Source organism: Uloborus diversus, chromosome 4 (genome assembly GCF_026930045.1).
Source record: "Uloborus diversus isolate 005 chromosome 4, Udiv.v.3.1, whole genome shotgun sequence".
In the NCBI taxonomy this organism is placed as follows: Eukaryota; Metazoa; Arthropoda; class Arachnida; order Araneae; family Uloboridae; genus Uloborus; species Uloborus diversus.
The window spans coordinates 166568932-166595718 of NC_072734.1; the positions used below are offsets into that span (position 1 = coordinate 166568932).

The following is a 26787-nucleotide window of genomic DNA, read 5'->3' on the forward strand; positions in this document are numbered from 1 at the left end:
TGCGAAACATTTTATTTTCCAGAAGAGCTTTTAAAATATTTTTATTTATTTATTTAACGTACTACAATTTTATAAAACTGAAAGACGACGATTTTTTTAAACTATTTTTTTTCTATTATAGAGTTATATATCCTGCTTAGAATCTGAACTAGATGAATAAATAAGTAAATAAAAGCTTTTCGAGTGATAAATGCAAATTTCATTTATCTTTAATGAGCAAGGACCCAAAAATATTTCATGTTCCGCAAACTTTCGTAAAAGACTTGGTCCGTCGAAAATCGATCCAAAAATGAGTCGCCGTCTGGTCTACTGATGAAAGTAGCACGAGAGACACAACTAAGGTCGGGACGGCGTGATTGATGTGATTTTTCTCATTAGATTATAAAGATAAAGTTTAAAGATACTACTTTCCTAATCGTTGAGATAATTTTTCAAGCGAATCCAAAAATATTATTGATTTAGTATATGAAAATATACTAAAATTATCGGAAAATAAACCATTTTTTTGCGTAATAAATGTCTGTATAGAATGAGCAGAAGGTAAAATAATAATTGTTAAAAATTTCCTTTGTGATTCATTTGCTGTATCTTGCGAAATTTGGCGTTAATTCCAATCATTTTCATTTGAAATTGCTCTTTTTTTAAGGTTTACCTGGAAGTAGTTTTGCCCTGCATTGCTACAGTTTTAACATTATGTCCAATGGTTTGGTGATAAATTGGCGAGATATCCGCAAAAATGGGCTTCCTTTTGTGGCGACTTATTTTTGGTGCCAAATTTAAAGAGAAATTATCAGTTTCACGCCAAGTTCGGCAACATTTCGAGCCGAAAATAACTGGAGTTTACTGCAACTTGCAATATTGCTGAATTTTCTTCTGGTACTGTAAATAGGAGTTGCCCTGATGTTTAGTTCATTTTTAGTGATTAGTTGATGGTCCATTGTGTTAGAGAGCTTGTCCTTTCTTTCAGCTTTCTGTTGTGAGACTTATGTTGTAATTTTTGCAGCAGTGGTGTTTATCGTACTTGGAAGTAAACACCAGCTTCCCGCGTTGCTTTTACGGTATTTTTATGAATGGCTTAACTTCCCGATACTTCAGCAACTGTACAAACTTATTTGTAACTAGCGGTACCCGCACGGCATTGCCCGTAGTAGAAAATTAAAAGGTCATTTGGTTCGCCAGTATATTTACAAATAATGAATGATGAATTTCCTGCCAATTTCCTTTGTTCATTTTCTCGCCCACGGTCGCATGTGGTAGTTTGCTTGTTAAAGTTATGGTTGCTAGTCCACGTTTTGATAATTTGTTAGTTCACATTATGGTAAGTTGTTCGTCCACGGAATGATAATTTGCTTTTTAAAATGCTTTTAAAATTGGAGTAGAAAAGGAACGAAATCAAATTTTCGAAAAATCGCCCCCATGCTTATGAACTCATTTTGGGCCAAATTTGATGAAAATCGGTCGAACGATCTAGGCGCTATGCGCGTAACAGACAGAGATCCAGACATGCAGACTTTCAGCTTTATTATTAGTAAAGAAAAGAATTGTTGTGAAAAAACCATTCCGTCTCTTCAGAAAATCTGAGTTGAAGAATGCCTGAAGTAAAAGCGGACTCGCAACAATAGGGAAGTTGCAAACTATTAAATGATCCCATTTTGACTATTGGATATTGTTAATTGATCCTCAAAACTAAGAAATTCACTATCGCCGAATTTTAAAACACCATGATTGATTTTTAATGAATTTTTAAAAATCCACGCTCAAAAGTGCGCTCTTCTGAAATGTCACGAGCTTACGTCACTGGGCACTAATACAGCCTTCCGCCGAAGATCCCTTGTTTCCGCAACGGACATTTTGACCGCGGTGATATTTTTATTTTTTTTTTGAAATTCAATAATCCTTTTGAACACATCTTTTGATGTCACAATCGCTTGAACTTTAAAAATTAATTTTAAAAAAAAAACTACTTATCGTATCGCAAAATTTTTTTCACCTATGATATGTTCATACATATTACTCTATCATATAAAAATAAAATTGAAAAATCGAAAACTTCCCCATTTTGGCGCCCACCAAGGAGCATCTTCGGGACTTCCTTTGGAATAACTTGCGACTCTGTAGGTTAATGAATTGCGAATATTTTCATTTTGAATTAAATTTATGGTCATTATTCTAACCATAGAGGAACAAAAATACAATTTAAATGTCATCAATTCGGTTGAAAGCGAGTTGATTGCAAGTCAGTAACAGATGAAAAGTGATTTGATTGCTAGTCAGTTATAGAGTAGATAAGTTTCAAAATAATCGTTTCATATAAAAACACATATTCGTTCGATAAACAGAAGAGCTTACTTTTCTGGCGTTGTTGGGCGGTTCCATGAGTTTAGCTCCTTTGACGTTTTTTTCTGTCGAAAAAATTCTTCATTCTCGTACACTTCTGATCTTAATGAAAGTATGTAATAGCTTGATAGGGATTGTCAAATTGCCGTGCTTTTGAACAAAAAAAAATTATACATTGTCAATCGATTCGTGGCTGAGGGATCACTTGGTGGACCTCCCACACATTGTTTGATGAGCCCTTATTAGACAACATTACTCATTTTTTGACCCCTGTACGTGGCTTCTGAAGTCCGGGAATTCTCACGTGGCCACACGCCGTGAATCTAATATGGTATATTATTGTGCAAGAAATTATTATTTTGAAGAAAAGTAACCTCGTTTATCGGGAATAACGAGGACCAAAAGCGATCTGGATAATCGATTATCCGGGTAATATAGATAGTAAGCTAACCAAATCTTTAAATAGGTAGCTGGCCATTTATTACAACAAAAAAAAATATTTTGAGACAAACTCACGCGGAACTGTTTGTTTAAAATATACATAAATGATTTTTCATACCATTTCTGAACAAATACACTAATTTCCAAAATTATTGCAAGCTGGAGAAATCTGCTATCTTTTTAAGATAAGTCACAAAAATATAGTATTTTGGAAATTAAATTTTTTTTTAAATATTGAAAACGTAAAAAAGAAGTTTAAGGACACAGTAAGTGAAGTCGAGCATCATGAAATAACGAAAGAAGTGTTGCAAAACCTTGTGAATTCCATGACTAAAAGAGCGGCTACTGTAACCGATCGAGAGGAGTCTCATACACACAATGTTCTTCGGTTCAGTTGCACTCACTCGTTATTTCTTCTGCTCAGAGTAACTTGAAATTGTAACTTTATTTCACTTTATTTAAAGGGGACAAAATGGATTCCAATTTCCGATACCATGAATATTTTTTTTAATATTATATTTTTTAGGAAAAATAATTTCTTGTGTTTAACACTTTAATATTATCTTGTCTTCAAAACAATTTGACATTTTGATGAAAAAAAAAGTGTCAGACGCAAATGAGGAAAAAAATCAGCAGGATCTCATGCTTGAAAAATCGCCCAACTTCTCAAACTAGAAATGCTTTTTCCTTTACTGTAATTGGTCCAATATATTCCGTTTCAAGCGCGTTTCTTTGGAGTACAGCCGCGAAAACGCTTCATCATTCATCAAACATTATAACATTGAGAGCGGATGTTTATCCTTCTCTTAGTTATTTTAGGCACTATAGTTATGTTCTCGCTGTCATAATTTTAAAAGATATATTATCTTTGTAAACATAAAATTACAAGTAACTAAAATTAAAAATTTAAAAAAAAAAAAGAAAACCGACTGAGTCGCAAATGTAGAATTAAGAGAGAAAATTGAAAATCCTTTTAAAAGTCTTATACTATTAAAATCGATTACAAGTATTTTATTTGTTAACAAATAGAAACTGGCAACAGACAAACATTTTTGATCATTGCGTTTTCTTTTCTAGTCGCTCAACAAAGAATTCATTCACCATCTCGTGAATAAAGGCTTAGCTGTATTTAAAATCTGCTTTAAAAAATGTTATGATTCGAATTCTATATAACATAGAAGTTTCAATCACATACTATCAGACACAGAAAAAAATACTCTTTATTTTGGCGGCACTAAATTTCCAAATATGTTTTCACTGCAAAAATAGCGAAAAGCCTTTTAGAGGTTTTTAACTAATATCTTCGTAAAGTAATGTCATCCGAAGACGCAACCTAGCTAAGAACACTCTCGATCAGCTCTCCTTTCGAACATTTTTTTTTCTTTTCAAAATCGGTTCATCCGATTATGCGCTAGAGTCCCACAAACAGATACATAGATACACACACGCAGGCACGTCAAACTTATAACCCTCTTTCTTTGTGTGTCGGGGGTTAAACATAAAAATCTTCAAGTTTGATCCGGTTTACCCGGATAAATGAGGTACTACTGCATATGAAAAAAAAAGTGTGTGTGTATACATTAATATTGCGCTTGGGTTTTTCTTCAAGATCTCGGGTTTTTAATGAAGATGCTCAGTTCATGGGATTTTGTTCGAAACTCTTGAGTTATAGTTTTATTTATGGAAAAGATACGTTTCAACGAAAAAACATAATATTTTCACTAAAACATAATTTCTTGGCTAAGCAATCTCGAATGGAGGTTTCTCTCATGCACATGCTGTGAGGGACTTGTTTTTTTTTTTTTTTTTTTTTTTTTTTTTTTTTTTTTTTTTTTTTTTTTTTAGCAGACGATGTTCATACCATTCTTAAAACAATTGTTCCAAGAAATAATTATTGAGAAACCAATTTTTGTTCCTCTTTTCACTTTTTCTTGATGATTTTTAAGAATGATATTCCCCAACGACAATAGTATTGCAGTAGTAACGAAAATATTATTATTATTTTTTTTTTTTTTTTTGAAATTGGGCCATTTATGCACACATCCTGGACACACATTACGTTTCCACTGCGCGATGCAAATAGGCGCCGTTATTCAGCTTACCCAATTACTGGATTGACCATTCTCTTTGGGACATTCTATTTCTGAGACACATAGTCGTAAGTGACCTTTTTCCGTCCGGACTCCGAAAATCGATTCCACTTTGTTTGCTTCTCGCCAAGTCTAGCACTCCCTCCCATTCATCTGCCACTCTCATATTGCGTGACACTGCCACGTGGAAGCGATCGATCCCAGCCTCCCATTCATGGAACGAACAGAAATTCGATCACCCAAACGATATCGGAAACCGTGGAAAGTGACTGTGGTCGGAAATATTTACTAAGAAATAAATGTTGTTGGATTACTCTTAGCAATTCGTTGCAGCAGCTCTTAACACGGATTTATTCCCGGAGGAATGGTTTCGTTTTCTAACAAACCCGGATAAGTGTTGGTAATTGCTAACTAAATAATGGAACATGAGACAATGAACATTTTATTTCTAACAATCAGGGCCGCAGAGAGCCAAGGCGGGACCCTTGTCAGTTTTGTCGCCGGGCCCCCGCTCCCTTCCTTCTAAAAAAAAAAGAAAAGAAGAAGAAATAAGAAGAAAAAGGAGAAAAAAAGAAGAAAAAATGGAAAAAAGAAAAAAATCAGAACTGCTTACTTGAAAATAATTAACTCTATTTTAATGTCACAATAGTAAACATCGAAAGCGTAACTATTACTTTATCTTTACGTTTCCGCTTATTCGGAGTCCCCCCCCCCTTCTTTTTTTCTTTCTTTTTTTCCTTCTTTTCTTTCTCGCTTTTTTTTTTGCGTCAGTGTCGCCGGGCCCCCCAACGCCCAGGCCCCTAGTTTCCGACTAGGTTGACATAGTCTCTCGTCGGACTTGCTAGCACAATATTATTATATTTTTCATTTCCTGAAATTTTTGAATGAAAATGATCTTTCGGGGTATTGCTATTGTTACATGCGCTGCTTAAATTACGACACCTGAGCAAAATTTTTTACGATTTAAGGTCAAACGTGCGTTTTCCATTTTAAGCAAGCACCGCAAAGGTGGAAGTTCATCTTGAGCTCGGTCAACACACGATAGATGGAAGAAACATCTAAAACCATTCCGGTTGTTTTGATCCAGACCTGCGTCCAAAGAATAGTCAGTACCCTCAGAGGAAGTAATAAAAACTTGGAGGATTTTGTGACCAATCAGTGGCGTAGCGAGAAAAAATCCTTAGGGGGGGTTAATTTTTTCTGTAGGTTAAAGTATATATATATATATATGTATATATATATATATATATATATATATGTATATATATGTATGTATATATATATTTATATATATATATATATATATATATATATGTATATATATATGTATATATATATATATATATATATATATATATATATATATTGTAACGGATGTATGTATATATATTGTAACGGATTCGGTGCGACTTCCACTTTCTTGAAATGAAGACACAGTTCTTGATAAAAACACAGGAAATTTATTTACACTATGTACAGGAAAGATCTTCAACAACTGCTAAATTATTCATCAGCAATTAAGCAATTATCACACAACACCGTAAACTCAACGTTTACACACGTATTTACTTCCAAATACGAAAACAACACAGCGAAATGCCTCGCTATAAACAGAGCAAAATGCTCTTCGTTCGAAATCTGAATCGAAACTAACTGTTTATCCATCGCTAACGGCTTAAATACACCGAAAAGAATTTTCTCAAATATTCCACACGCTTCTCGAAATGCGTTGACCGTTATCAAATTTTATCAATGAACAAAGAGGGAATAGGGGTCGTATATTTTAGCCATATGAAAAAGGGGTTGTATATTCATTACGGGAAACTATTTACAGGTTACGTTCCTACAATAATTACTATTTACAGAATTTGTAACATTGCCCCCTTCCTAAGGACTGCACGTCCCGGGCAGTACAATCCCCAGAAAGGGTGCCAAACTTCTATCACAAGTTTACAAATATACACATTAATTAATAACTAACAGATACAGAAAACACAATAATAACAAGAAATATTACTAAACATTAAAAGCAAAAAAAATTATCTACAACTTTTATGTTATCAACCATGGTTGTTTACGTAATACTCATGAACTATGGCCATAGTATGGGGCTAACCGATCATAATGTACAACCCTAGGTTTTGCATTAGGTGATTTTTGGATCCTCACTACGACGTCATTTAGTCGGTTAAGGACTTTGTAGGGTCCATCCCAATGCGACTGCAATTTGGGTGAAAGACCTTTCCGTCGGATGGGATTCCATAACCAAACCTTGTCGCCTTCGTTGAATTCATGTCCAGTAGACCTTGTGTCGTATCGGGTCTTCATCTTCTCCGCCGCGATGTTGATTCGCTCTCGTGCGAAGTTATGAACGTCTTCCAACCGGGCCTGGAGATCCTGGATGTACTCCTCAGGCGATGAAGGCGCATCCGGAGGACGACCGAAGACGAGATCACAAGGTAGCCGAAGCTCTCGTCCGAAGAGCATCTGAGATGGGGCATATCCGGTAGTCTCGTGGACAGCACTGCGGTAGGCCAGCAGGAACAAAGGTAGCTTCTTGTCCCAATCCTGTTGATTTCTGGAGACCATAAGTGAGAGATTGTTCAGGATTGTGCGGTTAAATCTCTCCACCATGCCGTCCGATTGTGGGTGTAGTGGTGTTGTCCTAGTTTTCTCAATTCCGAAAATTTGACATAGGCCCTTAAACACAGCAGAGATGAAATTCCTCCCTTGATCGGAATGAATCTGCAAAGGTGTTCCATATCTCGAGATCCAATGTTGGACTAGAGTCTCTGCTACGGTGGTAGCTTCTTGATCTGGAATGGGATACGCTTCGGGCCATTTCGTGAAATAGTCGATGGAAACAAGAACGTATTTGTTCCCATCAGCAGTTCTTGGTAGAGGACCCAGGATGTCGATCCCAATTCGTTCGAAAGGAGCTCCAACGTTGTACAGATGTAGCTTCCCTCTGCTTCTCTTCTTCGGTCCTTTACGAGCAGCACAGGCGTCACAAGAATGGCACCACTTCTCCACGTCATCCTTCGCCTTGCTCCAGAAGAAGCGCTCCCGAACTTTATTAAGGGTTTTCAAGACACCAAAATGTCCTCCAGTCGCACTACTATGTATTTCTTTCAGAACATCTGAAATCCTTGATCGGGGAAGTAGTAACTGCCACCTAGACGTTTTGCCGTCATCAGATTCCCATTTTCGGTACAGTACGCCGTTCCGTAAATGGAGTGAATTCCATAAAGCCCAGTATCTTTTTGTTGCAGGACTAAAGATGGAAACGTCCTGCCAGCTAGGTCGCCGACTGTCACTTTCCATGAACTCCAAAATTGGTTTTATGTCGGGGTCTTCAAGCTGATCCTTTCGAACTTGGTCGTCACTCCATGGATCAGGTTCTGATGATATTGGAGTCACTGTCACCTGATAGGCGATAGGGCTAGTCGTTCCATACTGTTTCTCGATTCGGGAACAATAGTGGCAGTTCTCAGGACAGGGTCTCCTTGATAAAGCGTCAGCATTACCGTGAGATAACCCTTTTCGATGCTTGATCTCCATGTCATATTCCTGGAGTCGCTGTATCCATCTGGCTATCTGGCCTTCTGGATTCTTGAAGTTCAAAAGCCAAGTTAACGAGGCATGATCTGTCCGAAGCAGAAATTTTCGGCCGTAGAGGTAATGATGGAAGTGTTCTACAGCTTTCACTATGGCCAGTAACTCCTTTCTGGTGACGCAATAATTTCGCTCCGACTTTGATAAGCATTTGCTCCAGTAAGCGATGACATGTTCATTTCCGTCAATTTCTTGGGATAAAACAGCTCCGATGCCCTCGTTGCTCGCATCAGTGTCCAGGATGAAGGGTTTTTCAGGCTGAGGATAGGCGAGGATAGGCGTTGATGTTAAAGCCTCCTTCAGTCGTAGAAATGCATCTTCGCATTCTTTGGACCATTCAAACTTTTGCTTGCTCTCCGTCAGCTTATGCAAAGGCCGTGTAATGTTGGAAAAACCCTTCACAAACTTCCTATAGTACGTGCAGAGCCCCAGGAAACTTCGCAGCTGATGGATGTTTTCGGGACGACTCCAACTCTTGACCGCAGATACCTTCTCTGGATCGGTTTGCACACCCTCAGAAGAGATGATGTGACCAAGATAGTTCACTTCCCGGCGGAACAAATTACATTTGGACGGACTTAACTTCAGATTGGCTTCCTTAAGCTTTTGCAGCACCTTCCTAAGATTTGCCAGATGTTCTTCGAAGCTGCGTCCCACGATAATGATATCGTCTAAATAGACCAGACAGGATTCGTAGGAAAGTCCTCTTAATACTGTCTCCATAAGACGCTCGAACGTAGCTGGTGCATTGCAGAGGCCGAAGGGCATCACTTTAAACTGCCATAAGCCTTGTCCAGTTGTAAACGCTGTCTTCTCTCGGTCATCAGGGTGTATTTCAACCTGCCAGTAGCCGCTCTTCAAGTCCAGGGTCGAAAACCACTTGTGTCCGGAAAGAGTGTCCAAGGTGTCGTCTATCCGTGGAAGAGGGTAACTGTCTTTCTTGGTGATTTCATTCAGCCGTCGGTAATCGACACAAAATCTGGTGGAGCCATCTTTCTTTCGGACTAAGACGATGGGGGAAGCCCAAGGACTGGATGATGGTTCGATGACATCATTCTCCTTCATCTCTTTCAGGAGGGTCTCAACTTCTTCCTTCTTGGCGAATGGTAGTCGTCTTGGATGCTGCTTAATAGGGGGGTGTTCTCCAGTGTAAATCCTATGCTGCGTTAAATTCGTACGGCCGACATCCTCCGATGCTGATGAAAACAGATGCTTGAAGTCATCCACCAATTGTTCCGCAGCAGTTCTTTGATCTTTCGATAATGCCGCACTCCCAATTAACTTCGATGTCAAGGACTCGGAAGACACAGTCTCGGGGGAATTGATTCTTCTAATGATGCAGTTTACTGGAGTACAAGTTGCCAACACTTCACCTTTTCGGATATTCCTTGGCCTTTCACTCACGTTGGCGACTCTCACAGGAATTACATCCTTGGAAAGGTCCACAAGCGTAGATGCTACCAGCACTCCTTTTAGGTTATTGCTTAGGTTAGGGTATTCAATGAGTCCAAATCGAAAACTGTTGCTTTCTTCAAGGGAGCCAGGTATTAATGATTCTGACCTTGAGGGAATCGATAAATCTGTTTGGGCTATTATTTGATGAGCGGATTTGACATCACTTTCTGCAGGGAAAACGGCTATGTCTTCTCTCATCGAGTGCAGCTCATTAGTCTTGAAGTCGAGAGTGAAGTCATATTTCTTCAAAAAGTCCAATCCGAGAATGAAGGGGTCCGTGATATTAGCGACGAATGCCGTATGATGGTAGGTGGCATTCCCAAACACTATTTCCAAGTCCACTTTACCGTCAATCTCAATTTTGTCACCTGTCACAGTCTGGAGACTTACGCGTGGCGATGTCCACAGCAGTTTCAATCCAAATTCACGAGCCACATCTGTCCTAATGATTGTCACATTGGCTCCAGTGTCAACAATCAGTCTGCAGGGGTTCCCATTTACATGTGCGTAAATGAAAAGTCCATCACTGCCACTACTAGAAGAGGAAATCTGCAGAGCTTTAGTGGTGGTGATTTCCTTCCCTCGCGTAGCTTGGCGAGCCGGACAACTCCTTCGCAGGTGTCCTTCACTACCGCATTTCCAGCACTTCTGCTCTTGTTTCTTTTGGGCTGTTATGCTGCTCAAGTGTCTTGTCAAGTCACCGAGTTGTCTCTCAAGTTCAGCGAGGTGGGACGACCTGGAATCAGACTCATCAGCTTCCTGAGTCCGGATTAGATGGCGATCCACACGGGTTGCTTCTTGGGCGGCCTCGTATCTCATCGCATACACAACGGCAGAATTCAGGTCTTTGACATCCGCCATCCGTAGAGCTTTCTGGATTTCCGGATCTCGAACTCCGTCGATGAAGTAGTTGAGTGCCAGGTTGTCCCGAACATCCGCAGGACAGTCGCAAAAAGCAAGATGAGACAGTCTCTCGACGTCCGCCGCTAGCTCTTGCAGGGTTTCCCCGGTTTTCTGGAAACGGGACTTCAACTGGAGTCGGCTGAACTCTTTCTGGCATTTCTCACCGAAGCGAAGCTCCAACGCAGATGTGAGGGCGGCGAAATCCAGGCGCTGGCTGTCCGGAAGGGTCTGAAGAATGTCCGCTGCGTCACCTCTCAGGGATGCTGCAAGATGGCAGGCCTTGGTAGCAGAGTCCCATCCGTTCGCTTCCGCCACTATCATGAATTGGGTCTTGTACACCTGCCACGAACTTTTTCCATCAAATGTGGCCAGTTTAATGGACGGTCGAGCAACAGATGTGGGAGCGCCAAACTGTACAGAGCTGCTTTCCGCGGTCGCCAATCTCCTTTCCAGGTCTTTAAAGATGTTTTCTTTAAGTTGATGAAATTTTCTATCTTCTTCTTCTAATTTATTTTCTACAGCATTGAATCGGCTTTCAAAGGTATCAAATTTTTCTTCAATAGCATCAACTCGATGCTCTATGTCATTAAATTTATTTTCCATCACAGTCTTTACCGAAATAAGGTCGTTTTTAATTTCCTCTTGGTTAGACGCTAAGTCCTTTTTCAGCACCGTTAAATCGCTTTTTAACTGGTCTTGATTTGCCAACATACTTGCAGTCAGATCACTTTTTAATTGTTCTTGATTAGCCGCCATATCATTTTTTAATTGTTCTTGATTAGCCGCCATATCATTTTTTAATTGTTCTTGATTAGCCGCCATATCATTTTTTAATTGTTCTTGATTTGCAGTAAAACTTGCAGTCAAATCACTTTTTAATTGGTCTTGATTAGCCGCCAATTCATTTTTAACAGAGTTGATTGCATCAAGAAGTTGTTTTAATTGTTCATCCATTGCGCGAGTAATCACCATAAAAATAAAGTCCAAATTTAAAAAGTCTTTATGAAAAAATGTCCAAAGTCACACTTACTGCAAGAAAGTCCTGAAGTAGCCCCACGTTGGGCGCCAAATTGTAACGGATTCGGTGCGACTTCCACTTTCTTGAAATGAAGACACAGTTCTTGATAAAAACACAGGAAATTTATTTACACTATGTACAGGAAAGATCTTCAACAACTGCTAAATTATTCATCAGCAATTAAGCAATTATCACACAACACCGTAAACTCAACGTTTACACACGTATTTACTTCCAAATACGAAAACAACACAGCGAAATGCCTCGCTATAAACAGAGCAAAATGCTCTTCGTTCGAAATCTGAATCGAAACTAACTGTTTATCCATCGCTAACGGCTTAAATACACCGAAAAGAATTTTCTCAAATATTCCACACGCTTCTCGAAATGCGTTGACCGTTATCAAATTTTATCAATGAACAAAGAGGGAATAGGGGTCGTATATTTTAGCCATATGAAAAAGGGGTTGTATATTCATTACGGGAAACTATTTACAGGTTACGTTCCTACAATAATTACTATTTACAGAATTTGTAACAATATATATATATGTATATATGTATGTATGTATATATATATATATATATATGTATGTATGTATATATATATATATGTATATATGTATGTATGTATATATATATATGTATATATATGTATGTATGTATGTATATTTATATATATGTATGCATGTATATATATATCAATTAAACAACAATTGACATTATAAACGAATCTTCAGGTTCGACTGAAAAATGATTTTTTGGGGCTAATGGGGGGTTCTGACCCCCCTATCCCCCCCATGGCTACGCCACTGTGACCAAGGCATATTTAACGTGCACGAATCACCATTAGAGTACACGATGGGTCTCCGCCCTGAGCATTCGTCTGTTTGTTGCGCAATATTTTCTTGGAATTCGCGAACTGGTACTTTTCTCTCCTACACTTTACCACATAGAACCAGGGCTTAGTTTCCAGAAGAAAAGAGTGAGCCCTAAATTAGTCTTAGTATTTAACTTAGTTACATAACTTGCGTAACTATTTTGCGTACATAGTTAACATATAACTTGTATTTAATAGTGTTTCTGGAACTTCAAAAAAACGAGCTGATGTGTGCATCACATGACTTCCTTTTACTCCAATTTAATGTCATTTCCCCATTACTGGCAATTTTAATGAGATTCAATACTTTACTCTCTAAATATCAACGAACAGTGGCCAAACTGAAACAGATTTTAAAAAAAATCGCCAAACTTTTCGCCAAGTTGGCCACAAAACTTGGCGGCAAAAAAAAAACTGGCGATATATGGCCCAAGTGTCCGCCAAATTATAACACCACTTGAGTTTACATCGAAATTAATAATGATTTCCCTCCAAAAAAAGGCAAAAGGCCCCCTTTGGAACATTCGAATGCAACCAAAAGGGAAGGCGCTACAACTAGACTCCACTAGGAGTCTACGTACCAAATTTCAACTTTCTAGGACTTACCGTTCTTGAGTTATGCGACGTACATACGCACATACGTACATACAGACGCCACGAGAAAATTCGTTAGAGTTAACTCGGGTATCGTCACTATGGAGATTTCGCGTGTCTATTCGTTCTTACACTGTTAAAACTACAGGTTGCATTCGGCACCTTTCAGGGGTGAAACGCTTGTTCACCAGCGGCACCTAATACGGAGCCGAAATTGCACCTCTAACTAGGGTGAAAAACAGGCACCTTTTAAAAAATAGGCAGCCGGGGTGAAAAGAATGAACCTTCGGAGAGAGAAATGGCACCCTTACTGTAGATCCTCCCCCCCTCCCCCGTATTGTGTGCGTTTTTGAATACAGTTGTGTATTTTTCTTTTTTTAATAGTTTTGTTTTGATTCATGATAGTCTACGTTTTGCACACTTTTTACATTGCATGAATTCAGTACTGGAAATGATTAAAACTTGTAATTACAGCATTTGACCATATTTCAGAGTTTACAACATAGTTAAGAAGTGCTCATTGCTTTAATTCATCTGATCGTTCTCTACATCAGTGTTTCTCAACCTCTTTTGACCCACGGGTCGGTAAAAACAAATGAAAAACATTGCGGACCTGTGAAATTTTTATCCTTTTCTTAAAAATAAATAAAATAAATAATAATAATTATAATAACTCTCGGGGCGGTAAAAACTTGTGAAAAAATTCTGCGTACTGATGAGTTTTTTTTTTTTTTTTTTGTTTTACAAAGTAATATTAAAAATGAATAAAACAATAAATATCTACAGACTTTATTTGGTATCAAAGAGTTGTCACAAATATATTTAAAGTTAAAGACGAGTAATTTTTTGAATAATCATAGTTAAGTTAATGATCATTTGTGAGAAATAACCGCACCGAAAGTAAAGTGTAGATGTACTTATGAATTATTTACATGAACAGCCAAAAATATTCTGGGATATTAAAGTTACGATAAAACAAAATCGTTTCTCAAACGTTCAACATTTCAATCAAAATAACAATAAAATAAAATGCGCATAAAATTTTTCGACAGTTAAAAATTTTAAGAAACTCCTAACATTATCGAATAACCGCTAACAGGAAATGATTCAAACACTTGAACGAAAAAGCAAAAGAAAAAGATAGACGGAGAGAGTTTTCTTTTTTATTTTTTGCATTCGCTACACGAAGCACAAGAATCATTTTTATTTAGGTTCTCACTTGTTGATTATTGAAAATATCATTGCGGTTACTATTTCGGTGATTAAATGTTGCTTATCGAGTACTCAAGAAAATAATGATAGATACATTTAGTAGCGCTTTGTGTGAATGATGGAATTTTCTCGATAGTAACGGTAACCTGAAAATAAACAACTAACGGTACTACGGTATCGTAACGGACTAACGGTAACTGAAAAGCATTAAACGTACTTTTAACTATGTTTGAAAGCCCTAAAAGCTACAAAGTGATCAAAAGCTGTACTTACTTGTTATTTTAAAGAATTATCCTACAAAAGTTGAGATTTAATCCAATAGTGTACTTCATTCAATGTGAAAGACGTAGAAGCCACGCGTAGTGCAACCTATCATTCGTCCGCCATATTTAAGTGGTTGAATGGTGAATGTATGCCGGAAGCGCATGCGCCAGCAAGTCAATTTAGCGATTGCTTGTTGTTTTGGCACCCCTGTCTACGACTGTCTGCTACTTTCGCACCTCTGCTTTACTTCCTGGCCAGTATGGCACCCTTGGTCACCATGCTTTCACCTTAGGGGGAATATATTCACTCGTCTGGAACCTCTGGTTATAACAGTGTACGCACTTATCCACGTGTGGTCGAATGGGAAAAAAAACCTCAATATTTATTCGGGGGTGAGTAAAATGGAAATTAAGGTCGATTTTCGAGTGAAAATGATTTTGCGAATACAATACTTTCTTTTTTGTAAAAGGAAATAAAAAAAAAAAACAATGAGAGAAGCGAAATACACGAAATACAGGAGCTGCATCTCCGTGAGCTCGCGTAGGAAATAAGCTCCATATTTTGTTGTTTACTCACGAACACTTTTGCGCCGGAATGTTAGACTGAAACTCAACAAGCAGGTGACTATATAATGAAAAAGGAAGTTAATTTTATATTATTTGCTGAACAAGTGGTACAAGAATATTTTAAGAATGATAGTTTGACGTTAAAATGATAACGAAAGCAAAAATTAATGTAAAGTGTATTATGGGGAAATCGCCGAAGAGGGAGACAGACCCCTGTCAGATGATTGGATGGGGTAGAAAAGAACTTAAAAGTAGTAGGAGTGAACCGATAGAGGGCCATTGCACGGGATGCATATAAACAACCTTTACTCAGCTAGAGACCTTGCAATAGTTTTGGGACTGTATTGAACAAATTTCGCTTCTCTGAAGTTCTGAATTGTTTGTCACGTTTGAATGTTTTCAATTCAACCCCTCCCTTTGAATATGTCGAGAAGATATGTTTTGTTTCGAAATGACACAATAGTTAGAGCGTACAAAACAAACAATACAGGGGATGGATGACGTTTTCACGTGGTAGCCAATCAGCAGGTTAGAAATTTTTACATGGTCTCTAGCAGAGTAAAGGTTGTTTATATGCGCACGGGATAGAGTTAGGTGGGAAAGACTTCAAGAGACGGTCTTGGCCTGCAACAGGCTGTAGCACCAGCGAAGAAGTATTATAGGAAGGAGTTTTAGATAAAAGCAGAAACAGAGCATAGTTCCGGCCCTAATGACCCCCTCCTCCCACTTGGTGTTTTTTTTTTCCTTTAGATTTGATTAAATTAAATCGAGAAAAGTTATGCGTAAAAAGTGTGTTTTATATTTTCATCACACAAAACCTTGGGGCTCTTCATTAGTTACAAAACTATTATGCTGGTTGGCTCCGGAGCGCAATGTTGATGAGCTCCGCCGCTTGTCATGTATTTTCAAAAATTTCGCAATAAAAAAGAGCTGAGCTCTCACACACTGTATTTTCGATTAAAGTTGTTCAAAGAAATTCTAGGTTACCAGGGATTTATTTTTGCTTCTGAAAAATAATATTTTCTGTTCAGATCTACCTCTTGAAAATATAATGAAAAAATTGAAAAACAATCATAACTTAATTTTAAAATTCGAGAAGTCATTTTGAAAAGAGGATTATAAAGTGATGCTTTTTACATCTTATTTATGCACTGGACAAAAATAAGTTTTGTGATTAGGTTTGGCAATCGCAAATACCGGAAAGCCAATTAAAGCTACAAAAGCCTTTATTTTGTTCAGTAAAAAAAAAAAGAAAAAAGAAATAAGATTATAATTTAAATCGATTGCCTCCTCTTGGTTTCATTTAAGTAGTAAACAAGATTGCAGATAAAATTTCTATTTCATTTTTTAAAATCTAAAAACTCAGGAAAGAGTAGTGGGGTAAAAGTTGTAGGATTTCCTGAAAATAAATCAATATACTGGATAGTTCAATTTTGATGAATGCATTCATTTCATAGTAGTGCGAAAAATGTCCAGAGTTCATGTTTTCTTTTGAGACTTAGGTTTATGTCTAAGTAGATTTGGGAGCCTGACTGGCAAAATTTATACCTTTAGTCTTTATTTTTAGTTATTAAAGCACCAAATAATTAAAATTTAAAAATTTTAGTTGATTTATTTTGCTTTCATTTGAGCATTTTAAGTTTTCTTGCAAATGTTACAGTAATAATAAAAATAACAAAATAAAGTATGGCCACTGAGAAAGGTAAGATATATAGGCTCAGACATTCGAGAACAGGAGTGGATTATGAAACTTAGTTATGTATACCGGGCTTTTTTCGTGCATACATGTACTGTCTGACCACGGATTGTATGGAAAGACAAATATCCATTTTACAGCCGGAAATGGACGAATCTATTTTTTTTTCAATGTCAGCTTTTGCAGAAGTAGAGTCTCATTCAGATAAGCGGAATACGCGTATCAAATTTTTACTTTTCCCCCTCATTAAGATAGATTCGTCTCATCTGGACGTTTGAAAATTCCATACAATACGTGGTTGGACAGTAATGTAGAAAATTTGCACAAAGCGTAAGCGTAACTCATGAGAATAATTGACAACAGTTATTAATAAAAACGCTTTAATCATCATAAATAAACACCAGAATATGACACTCATCTGTATTTTGCAAAAAGGCGCAATACTTTATTTAAAAAATCTAAAGCGATACGTTAAACACAAAGTTTACGAGTTCTCTTTTTGTTTATGAAATGATGGGAAAAGTAGCTGCACTTAGATGAAGTTGACTAGATGATTAACTTACACGCTTGCAACTTTCTTCTATGCGTCGTGGTTCCTCTCCCTGAAAAAAAAATAATAATTTGAATTTTGACATCTGGAATTCAACTTATGTTTTTCGCAATCACGAGTGTGTGTGTGTGTGTATTTGTGTAGGTGTGTGTGTGTGTGTAGGAGTGTGTGCATGTGTGTGTATGTGTGTAGGTGTGTGAGTGTGTACGTGTATTTGTGTAGGTGTGTGTGTGTGTAGGAGTGAGTGTGTGTGTGTGTATGTGTGTAGGTGTGTGAGTATGCGTGTGTGTGTATGTATGCGTGTGTATGTACGTGTGCGTGTGTGCATGTGTGTTTGTGTATGTATGTATGCGTGTGTGTAGGATATGGATGCAACCTGGAGAATGTTTTCACAAGAGGAGCAGCATCGTGAGGCCGGTCGACGGTGGTGCTGCAGAGTGAGGCGGGGTGGGGGGGGGGAATAAAAGCAGAGGAGTTCAAAACAGTCAAATGAGAACAATAAGCAATGTGATTGCTCAAAAAACATTGAGTGATTGAAGTAGTAGAATTGAAAAAGCAGCGAAACGTGTTGCAAATATTCTTTTTTTTTTACTTACAATCACTCGTAATACTTTCTTTTATTTTTTCAAAAATACTTCACTGTAAGCCTTTAGACACTTTATTTTGAGCACGTTTTGAGCAGAGACACTTGTCCCCTTTTTAGCACACTTTTTGGAGCAACTTTCAAAACACTTCTGAGAGCACTTATTCGGTTCAGCACACTTTTTTAACTTTTGGGAATGCATTTGAGAGCATTGAGTCCTCCCCCCTTTTTAAAACTCTTCGTAGCACGCTCTTTGGGTTTTTTTTTACAGCACTGAAGGAACACTTCTTTGGTTATATACCACTTGTTTTTGCTGTTATTTTTTTCAGAAATCTTGCAGGTTAGCTGTCAACCTCCACCGGGTAATGAACGGTTTTCAACCAGGGAAGGTATTTCGACCCCATTTGCGACGCCAACCGACAACAATGCATTGCTACAAACTTTTTTGAAATTTTTATTGAGAGATTTCATTGACTAGTAGCTAAAGAAAGCTGTTGAAATTATATTTGCACGAAAAAAAAGGGATGATTTCACGAATGTTCTCAATCAGTTCTCAAATGTGTTCCTAAAATTTAAGTTTAATAAATATCTTCAGCGGGGAACGTTCGAAACAGATTCGCGGCACCTTTCAGTTCACTTTCTTTTTAAATGAGTGCATTCGAAAAACAATTTATTGTACATTCAGACAACTGGAAAAAATAATTCTGAAGTAAATTGCCAAACGTGTTTTCAGTATGATTGAGGATTTGCATGGAGTTTTATAAATTTATGAAACTATACGCATTAAGATCAAAGTGAAAAACAACGCAAATAAAGCACAAATATTGGAGAAGATACAGCATATAGCTATTTCAAGGCTACAATGGAGCCTCTTCATCAGTGCAGAAAGCTCACTAACACAATCAAAAGTTGCGAGAGAACTGTTTTGGCCATTGTAATATAATTTTATTTTGAAACACTTGGCATAAAAAAAGAAAAAAGTGCAGAATAAATTTAGTTCTTTATGAAGGAAACTATTGTATAGTTAAGGAATATTTTAAGACAGTTTGAAGGGTGCTGACACATGACTAAAGTAGTAGCGTATGTTTATCAAAAAGTCGTACACATACCCCTTTTCACTGCGCGAAATTTTGACTTAAGCGAAGAGTCTTGGAACGCAGCCCTCGCGTAGTTCAAAAGACTTCATTGTATTGCGATGTAGTCTGCTAACTGTTAGCAAAATTGACCTTACATAGACATATTTTGAAAGAACAAAAAGTTTTAATGAAATGGAAGCGAGGTATAACACTCAAGCTAAAACACTCCAACACGATAAAGTAAGCAATAACTTTCTTTTTAAAAGCGTTCCTTGTAACGCCGAAACACGTGTCTGCAGTAATCTGCAATTTGTGCTTTTTGATGTTGTTATTTCTTACTTTACTTTTCAGCACAAAGGTATTTATTTATCTTACTCCAACACAATGTTTCATGAGACAACTTTCTACTTTGTGGTAATTTTTTATTTATTTATTTATTTATGTATTTACTTATTTTATTTTATTTTATTCTTTTTTTTTGTCATTTTCTTTTCTTTTCAAACAAAATATATTTAAAGCATAAAAGGGAAATATAAAATAAATAACTAACACCAATGTATATTTTTAATTGTCAACTTTTTATTGCATTTTTAAAATTATTTTCTTTTCTTTTACAAGCAAAATAGGCTTAAAAGGAAAATACTTTCACTCAGTCCATCAAGTTTAAATGTCATTTCTATTTGAGAAGAGAGGGGAGGATGGTATAATATTGTGTCTTAGGCCTGTTTAGAATATTTATTTAATGAAATAGACTTTTAACATTGATTTGATAGTAATACTGCAGCACTCACCTCAGTTTCTGTGTCACATACTCATTTGTCGCAGCATGACACAGATCCATCGACTGCAGTGCAACATTCCTTGTTTTTGGGGCAGCTGTGAATTTCGTCCGGACACATTCTCTCGGACTTGCTACTCGTCTTGAGGGCGTTCTTCTCGTACTTGGGACCGGCGGGTATTTCCGAAACGATCGTCTTGTGTCCCTTTTTCTCGGGTCCGTATCCGACGCAGACTCCGACTCCGAAAATGCCGATGCAGGTCTTCCCGTGGGGACAGCAGCCCATTCCGTCCCAACAGCAACTGGCCGAGGCATAGGGACAACAGAAGAATTTACATTCTGTCTCATAGGCTCCACAAGACGATACTGGAGCGTCTGCAAAAAATGATGGGGAAAAAACATTTTTAAAGAAAACTTAAATCAAAAACTAATCATTTATGCAAAAACCATGATGCTTATAACCATTTAAATTTTTTCTAGAAGCATATTAAAATTATCCCTAAATCAGATATACTGTTTTCCAAAATCGTTTCGTCGCAGTCCTATCAACAGTCTTATTACTCGTAAAATTTAAAACTTTCCGCCAAATATATAAATTTGACGCCCAATACCATTTTATCAACTAGGAATATTCGGCACGTTTTAAAAGATAGTTGCTATTTTTTTTTTTTTTTTTTCAGTCTTACTGTTTACAAGGTAAAAATATGCAGTTTTTTAGAACAAAAAGAGAAAAAAGACTTATTTTTGAGACATTTTGCGAGACCTTCAAACTTCTAAAATGTAATAGTAAATGAAAAACTGCAGATTATTTTAATAATTTAAATTTAAAGGTTTTTTTTTGGCAATTTGGCATAATTTCCCTATGAGTTTCATTAAAAATGGAAACAAATCGCAAATTAAATAAAACAGTTCACTCAATAAGACCATTAATAACTTTTCATTTAAAATGTAAAATACAAAAAACATTTATAGATCCGTTAACGATTGCAAATCTCGCCAAACGACTACATTTACTTTTAACCCTACGCATTTATTGGAGATTGGCGAAGTAGATAGAACTAGAAGCTTTTTTAAAAGAAGTTTTACTGATACATCTTTTTCTCAACCATTATGATTTCACAAAATAAACTTAGAGAAACCATCCGGTTGAGAAATCAAACCTCAAAACTACATGCAGAATGAAACTCACCTGGTTGAATGTCTCCACTGAGAGCAAGAATTGGGAGTGCCAAGAACAGGGTCAAAAGAACTGCAGAATACATTTTGCTGAAAAATAAGGATTAAAATGTATCGAAAGATGTTTTTAGAGAATTGCGAGTTTGACAGTTAATTATCAGATATGAATGATGTTCTTCATAACTTCTTGAGATTTTATTCAGAAACTTTTGCAAATTGCTATACGCTTTTTAAATTAAAAGTCTATTTTTTGAGAAAATTGAGACTCATTATTTAAAGGGATTTTGAAGATTTTTCTCAAAAATTAATTGGACTAGAACCATTAATTTAAAAAATGGTTTACAAAGTATTGCTTGGCGAAAAAAGAACTTTTTTAATCTTTAGCAAATAACACAGAATTCATTATCTAAGTATAATAGTCACTATCAGTGGAGGCGCTTCGCGGGCCAACCAGACCCATGAATAGAAATTATAAAAAAAAAAAAAAAAAAAAAATGCCAAATTTTCAGAACAAAACTTTTTTTTTCTTTGTATATCTGTTTACGAAACATTATTTAGCATAAAAAATAACTTTTAGCTTATGTGTTTATTGTTTAGATATTAGTAAATCAATTGTTTTACTTAAACAAACCTCCAAATTTATTATCAAATATTCGTGACACCTCAAAATACTTCGGGGTAAACAACGGATAAAATCACTAAAAACACAGTTTTACTGTGATTTGCATGCCCCCCCCCCTCCGCTCCTCTCCCATACAGGGTGAGAATCAGCACCACAGCAATTTGGCTCTCCTCAAAAAGGGACCCGATAATATATTTTCAAATGTGGATGTTATTATTATTTTTTTTACTAATGTACCGCGGTATTTAGGAATATTATAACTTTTCAGATAAAAACAAAGTTTAATAGGGCTAGAAAACTTTTTTTACATTGTAAGTCGTTAAGTTCTCCAATATTTACATTATCTTTACTAATAATAAAGCTCAGTCTCTCTGTCTGGAGGATGTCTGGATCTCTGTGACGCGCATAGCGCCTAGACCGTTCATCCGATTTTCATGAAATTTGGCACAAAGTTAGTTTGTAGCATGGGGATGTACACCTCGAAGCGATTTTTCGAAAATTCGATTTTGTTCTTTTTCTATTTCAATTTTAAGAACATTTTTCGGAGTAAAATTATCATAAGATGGACGAGTAAATTACGAAATTATCATGACGTGGAATGAGAGAGCGAATGAACATAGCCAATTGGCGAGAAATTCTTCATCCATTATTTGTAAATATACAGGCGAACTGAATGACCTTTTAATTTTCAACTATGGGCAAAGCCGTGCGGGTCCCACAAGTTCATAATAGAGAGACATTGATGAATATTTAATTTTTTTTCTATTCACAGTTTTAATATTACAAGACAGAGAAACAAATTTTAATCCTTAATTCGTCACTAGGTAGTGAATAAACTTGAGTATTATACATGAATAAATGTTATGACGGACATTAACTCAATAAGGAAAAGAAGATTAAAATCTCGCTTACTTCTGTAATTTACGTGACTTATCTGGTGTAGACTAAAGTATAAAGGTATATTTCAATGATGTTGAATACTAGGTTGCATTTAATATTGATCGAAATGCTGCATCTATTTCAAGCAATATTATTTTAAAAAGTATGATTCTGAAATTATTTAGGACCCTACAAAAAAAATAATGAATTAAATGAAGAAAAATATAGTGCACATACACACAAAATCATTTTAAAAAGGATTAATTTCCGAAACAAAATAAATATTCCAACGAAATACTAATGGCGAAAAGACATTATTAGTTAAAGACAAGTTAATTAATATTGATTGTTAGACTTACATTTTAACAATTGAAAGAAATAATTTGAAAATAACTTTTCTGTTTAAACTGTATGAAAAAATATTTCAGCTACTTACATAAGAGAAGCTTTCTCAAACAAATCAAGAAAAAGTTGTATCAAAGAAATTTCTTAAAGTTTTTGGTAAAATGCTGAATATTTATACTGAAAAAAGGTTTCATTTTCATTGTCACTTTCATCATTTGTGACGTAACCAGTAATCAATAGAGTTGTCAAAAAAAGTTCAATCGGAATAAAGAAGGAAATAAGAAGCACTTGTAGTACACTTATCTGCTTTATGCTTTGAAAGGTAAAAACGATATAATATCTTTCTTTATCTAGTTAAAACGAAAGAGGAATTTTTCTGAAAAAAATTCAAGCTTATCCATGAAAAAGATGATTATTGCGAGCAGTTTCAATCAAAATATTAATGACTTGTTTCATAAGAATGAAAAGGAATTCGGAAAAAATAAATGAATTATAAGAACTAAAATTGGAACAATCCTTCCTATATTTCATAAAAAATCTAAAATTTAAAAATATTATTCAAAAGGAAAGCAAAAACTCGTCATTTCGGTGAGTATTTTAACGTGCGGATAAGTGCTTCTAAGTTAAACTTTAACTTTAACGTGGTATTTTATTTCTTTATTGTTTGTGACGCGCAATATCAAACATTTTTTTAAAAAACCCTCAAAAAGTATGTCAAAACTCATTTTGCATATATTTTAGTATCGTGTTCTTATGAAAAGCGCTTTCCTAAGACTAAACTAACTATTTGCTAATTTGCGGAAAAGTTATTGATCATGGACGCAAAGTAAACAAAAAATTCCATTTTGAACTAAACTTTCTTCTAACACAACTACATTCCCGTATACCAACATCGCCTTTTTAGCTTACAGTCCTTTCAAAATTAGCTGAAAAGCAATCTATGTTAAGCGTACCTTTTTAACATCTAAGATTGATTTCTAAAATCATAATGTGCTTCTCTCATCAGATGAAATAGATGCGTAAAAATAAATAAACGAACAAAAAAAGTGGTAGCACCTTTTGAACAATGAACAACAAATTTCAATTAAAAACATTTTTTAAATTTTTTTAGAGAACTAAAATAAAATGCACATATCAAAATAATTTTAATCGCTAATTTTTTGAACTTTTCAAAAATGAACGAAACATTGTTCAAATCAAAAGTTTAATAAAGGAATAAGATGGTCTTCCCGAGATCTTTCGAACAAAAAAAAATTGTACCAATCTATTTACTTAAAATTTATTAAGGGGAAGGGGGGAGCAGATCAACATACACACTTTTTACATCTCAAAATTACACTTTCCAATTTTACTTTTTCGATATTTTCTAAATTATTTTATTTCTTTTTGACATTTTTTTTTGTTTTTGAGATATTTTTACGATGCATAAAGCCTTTTTTCAAGCTTTTTGTTTCACATTTCTTTTACTTTTACGGGATAGCAGGTTAAAAACTAACGCTGGAAATGCTTTGGTTTTTTAAATATTTTTTTTTTTTTTTTTTTGCTTTTTGCACATTTTTATTCCTTTACAATGATTTTGAAATTGAACTACATTCAAAAATTTTGCAAGAAAAATCTCTAATTTCATTTCGAGAGTAGAAAAACTCTCGCTAAAATTTCTATAATTAATGACTATCAAATAAAAAAAAAATCCTAACGCACTTTATTTAATTCGCAAAGTAGGGAAATGTGGGGCAAAGTAAAATAGTAAGGTAATAGTAAGGTATAAGGTAACTTACTTTTTTCAAAATGAAAAAGTTGGAACTTTGTTTTAAAAAAATCACGGTACATAAAGAAAGAACAATAAATTTGAAATAAAACTTACATTGAAACATTATTTTTTTAATATTTTGGTCAGTAAATTTGTATGTCTAAAAAAAAGTGAAAAATTTTCATTTTTGTTCCATAAAGCAAAGTGAAAAATAAAATATTTTTCTGATGAAATATTTTCTATTCAATCATTAAGGATATTTTTGATCAAATAAATGAGAAAAGAGAGAATGAATGAATAAGTTAAAATAAAATGAAAAAAATAAACGAATAAATAAATGAATATTAATGCGTTAATAAATGAGAAAAATAAATTAGTTAATAAAATAGTAAATATAAAAGAAAATAAGTGAATGATTGAATAAATAATGGAATTATTAAATAAAGGAAAGTAAATGAAACAATTAGAAAGTGAATACGTAAGCGGTTTGATTAAGATTGAATAAGTAAATCAAATGAACTATTTCACTCTCCCCATCCACTTTGCCTCTCATGCACTTGACTAACTGTGCAGAGCATTTAAAATACATATAAGCTTAATATTAAACAAATAAATACTGCATTGAATATTCGTAGACCTCAATTAGTGTTTAAAATGTTAATAACAAGAACTTTATATAACATTTTATTAAAAAAATAATAGTAATAATTGACTTAAAACAAAATATTACAATGTGAGCATCAATTTTTTGAAAGTTCTTTGATTTTCAGTGGTAATTATTTCCTGACTGGAACAGACTACACGGGACACTACATGCTTAAAATATTACCAGATAGGTGGCGCTAAAAGCAACAAAATCATTTCACCATTTCATCCGGTTATTTCACTTTGCTTCGCATTCCCCTACTAAAAGAAATGCAGTCTCCATAGAATATCGGTTCCTGAAGACATATAATAAATAGTAACTTAAAGTTTGAATCGTAAAATATAAATAAAATAAAGTATAAAAATACTTCAAATAAATAACAGCAGAAAATGTATGCTATTTTCCATTGTTTAAAACAAAATTTTCTTGAATCTAATGTGTTCAAAATAGTGTTACAAGATCAGATGCCTGATAATTCTAACTTTTCTTTTATATTAGGAGCTAGATTTATTTTTCAATGCTTCTAAAAAGTCTAGTTATGGCTTCCTCTTTTGATTGGGTCTTATTTGGGAAAAAAACAGTATAGTAGAACTTGGCTTTAAAAAACGATTTCTGATCCTAGAAACCACACTTGCAGCGCTTCCGGAGATTTGGCGACTACGACTTGTATTTAGCTCGCTTCTATCGAAAACTAGAGAGGGTGTTTATAAAATCTGATGCTGAAAAAGAAAATGTATTAATATTGCTTTTTTAAATTTTAATCTTCATCTCATTAAGTTTTTACCACAGCATTTATACATTCCAACGTGAGAAACTTTCGTAACTCTGAGAAGACTCAGAAGATTTTCAACTTCACCCTAGGCACTAGAATTAAAGTACTGGAGGGTGGGAGTCTGTCCATAAGTCCTGAGGCGGATATCAACCGATGTATTAGGATTGAAAGTGCGTTAAAACCAAGAGTTGTGCACGTTTGACTCCCATAACCTTCTTCGGCATGCCTCCGGTGCCAAGTCTTAATTAGCATATCAGTTGTCTCTCAGAAAATATGATATCCGCTGTAATTTCTTTTAATATTGGGAACAGTGTTCAAATACATTGGGAGTGACAAACTCCCACAGGAAAAGGATCCACCATGGACGGATGCATGGGAGGGGCAACGGGGGCGTTCGCCCCTCCCTTGAGGCATTCTCCACCAGTAATTTTTCGAAAATGAAATTCAAAAAACGCAAAGTTAGACGAGTTTCATTCAAATTGGGAGAAGGGAGGTTCGGGCTTTGGACCCTATTCCGGAACTGTTTCGGAGTTGAAGTCC

At 35.5% G+C, this 26787-nt stretch overlaps 1 protein-coding gene across 2 annotated transcripts in view; it reads right to left on the reverse strand.

The window, feature by feature from the left end:
* Nucleotides 1-20393, reverse strand: part of LOC129219687 (uncharacterized) — a 38177-nt gene extending 17784 nt beyond the window's left edge. Inside the window, exons 1-2 of one of the 2 annotated variants that reach the window (XM_054853965.1) lie at nt 20071-20393; nt 17586-17672 (exon numbers count right to left, since the gene is read on the reverse strand). In XM_054853965.1, the coding sequence (XP_054709940.1) occupies nt 17651-17672; nt 20071-20372 (324 nt within the window). In that variant the 5' untranslated portion in view covers nt 20373-20393 and the 3' untranslated portion in view covers nt 17586-17650. Of the gene's footprint in view, nt 1-17585; nt 17673-20070 lie in introns of those variants that run through there. The other variant, XM_054853964.1, reaches the window with a different exon arrangement.
* Between the last annotated feature and the right edge of the window lie 6394 nt (nt 20394-26787).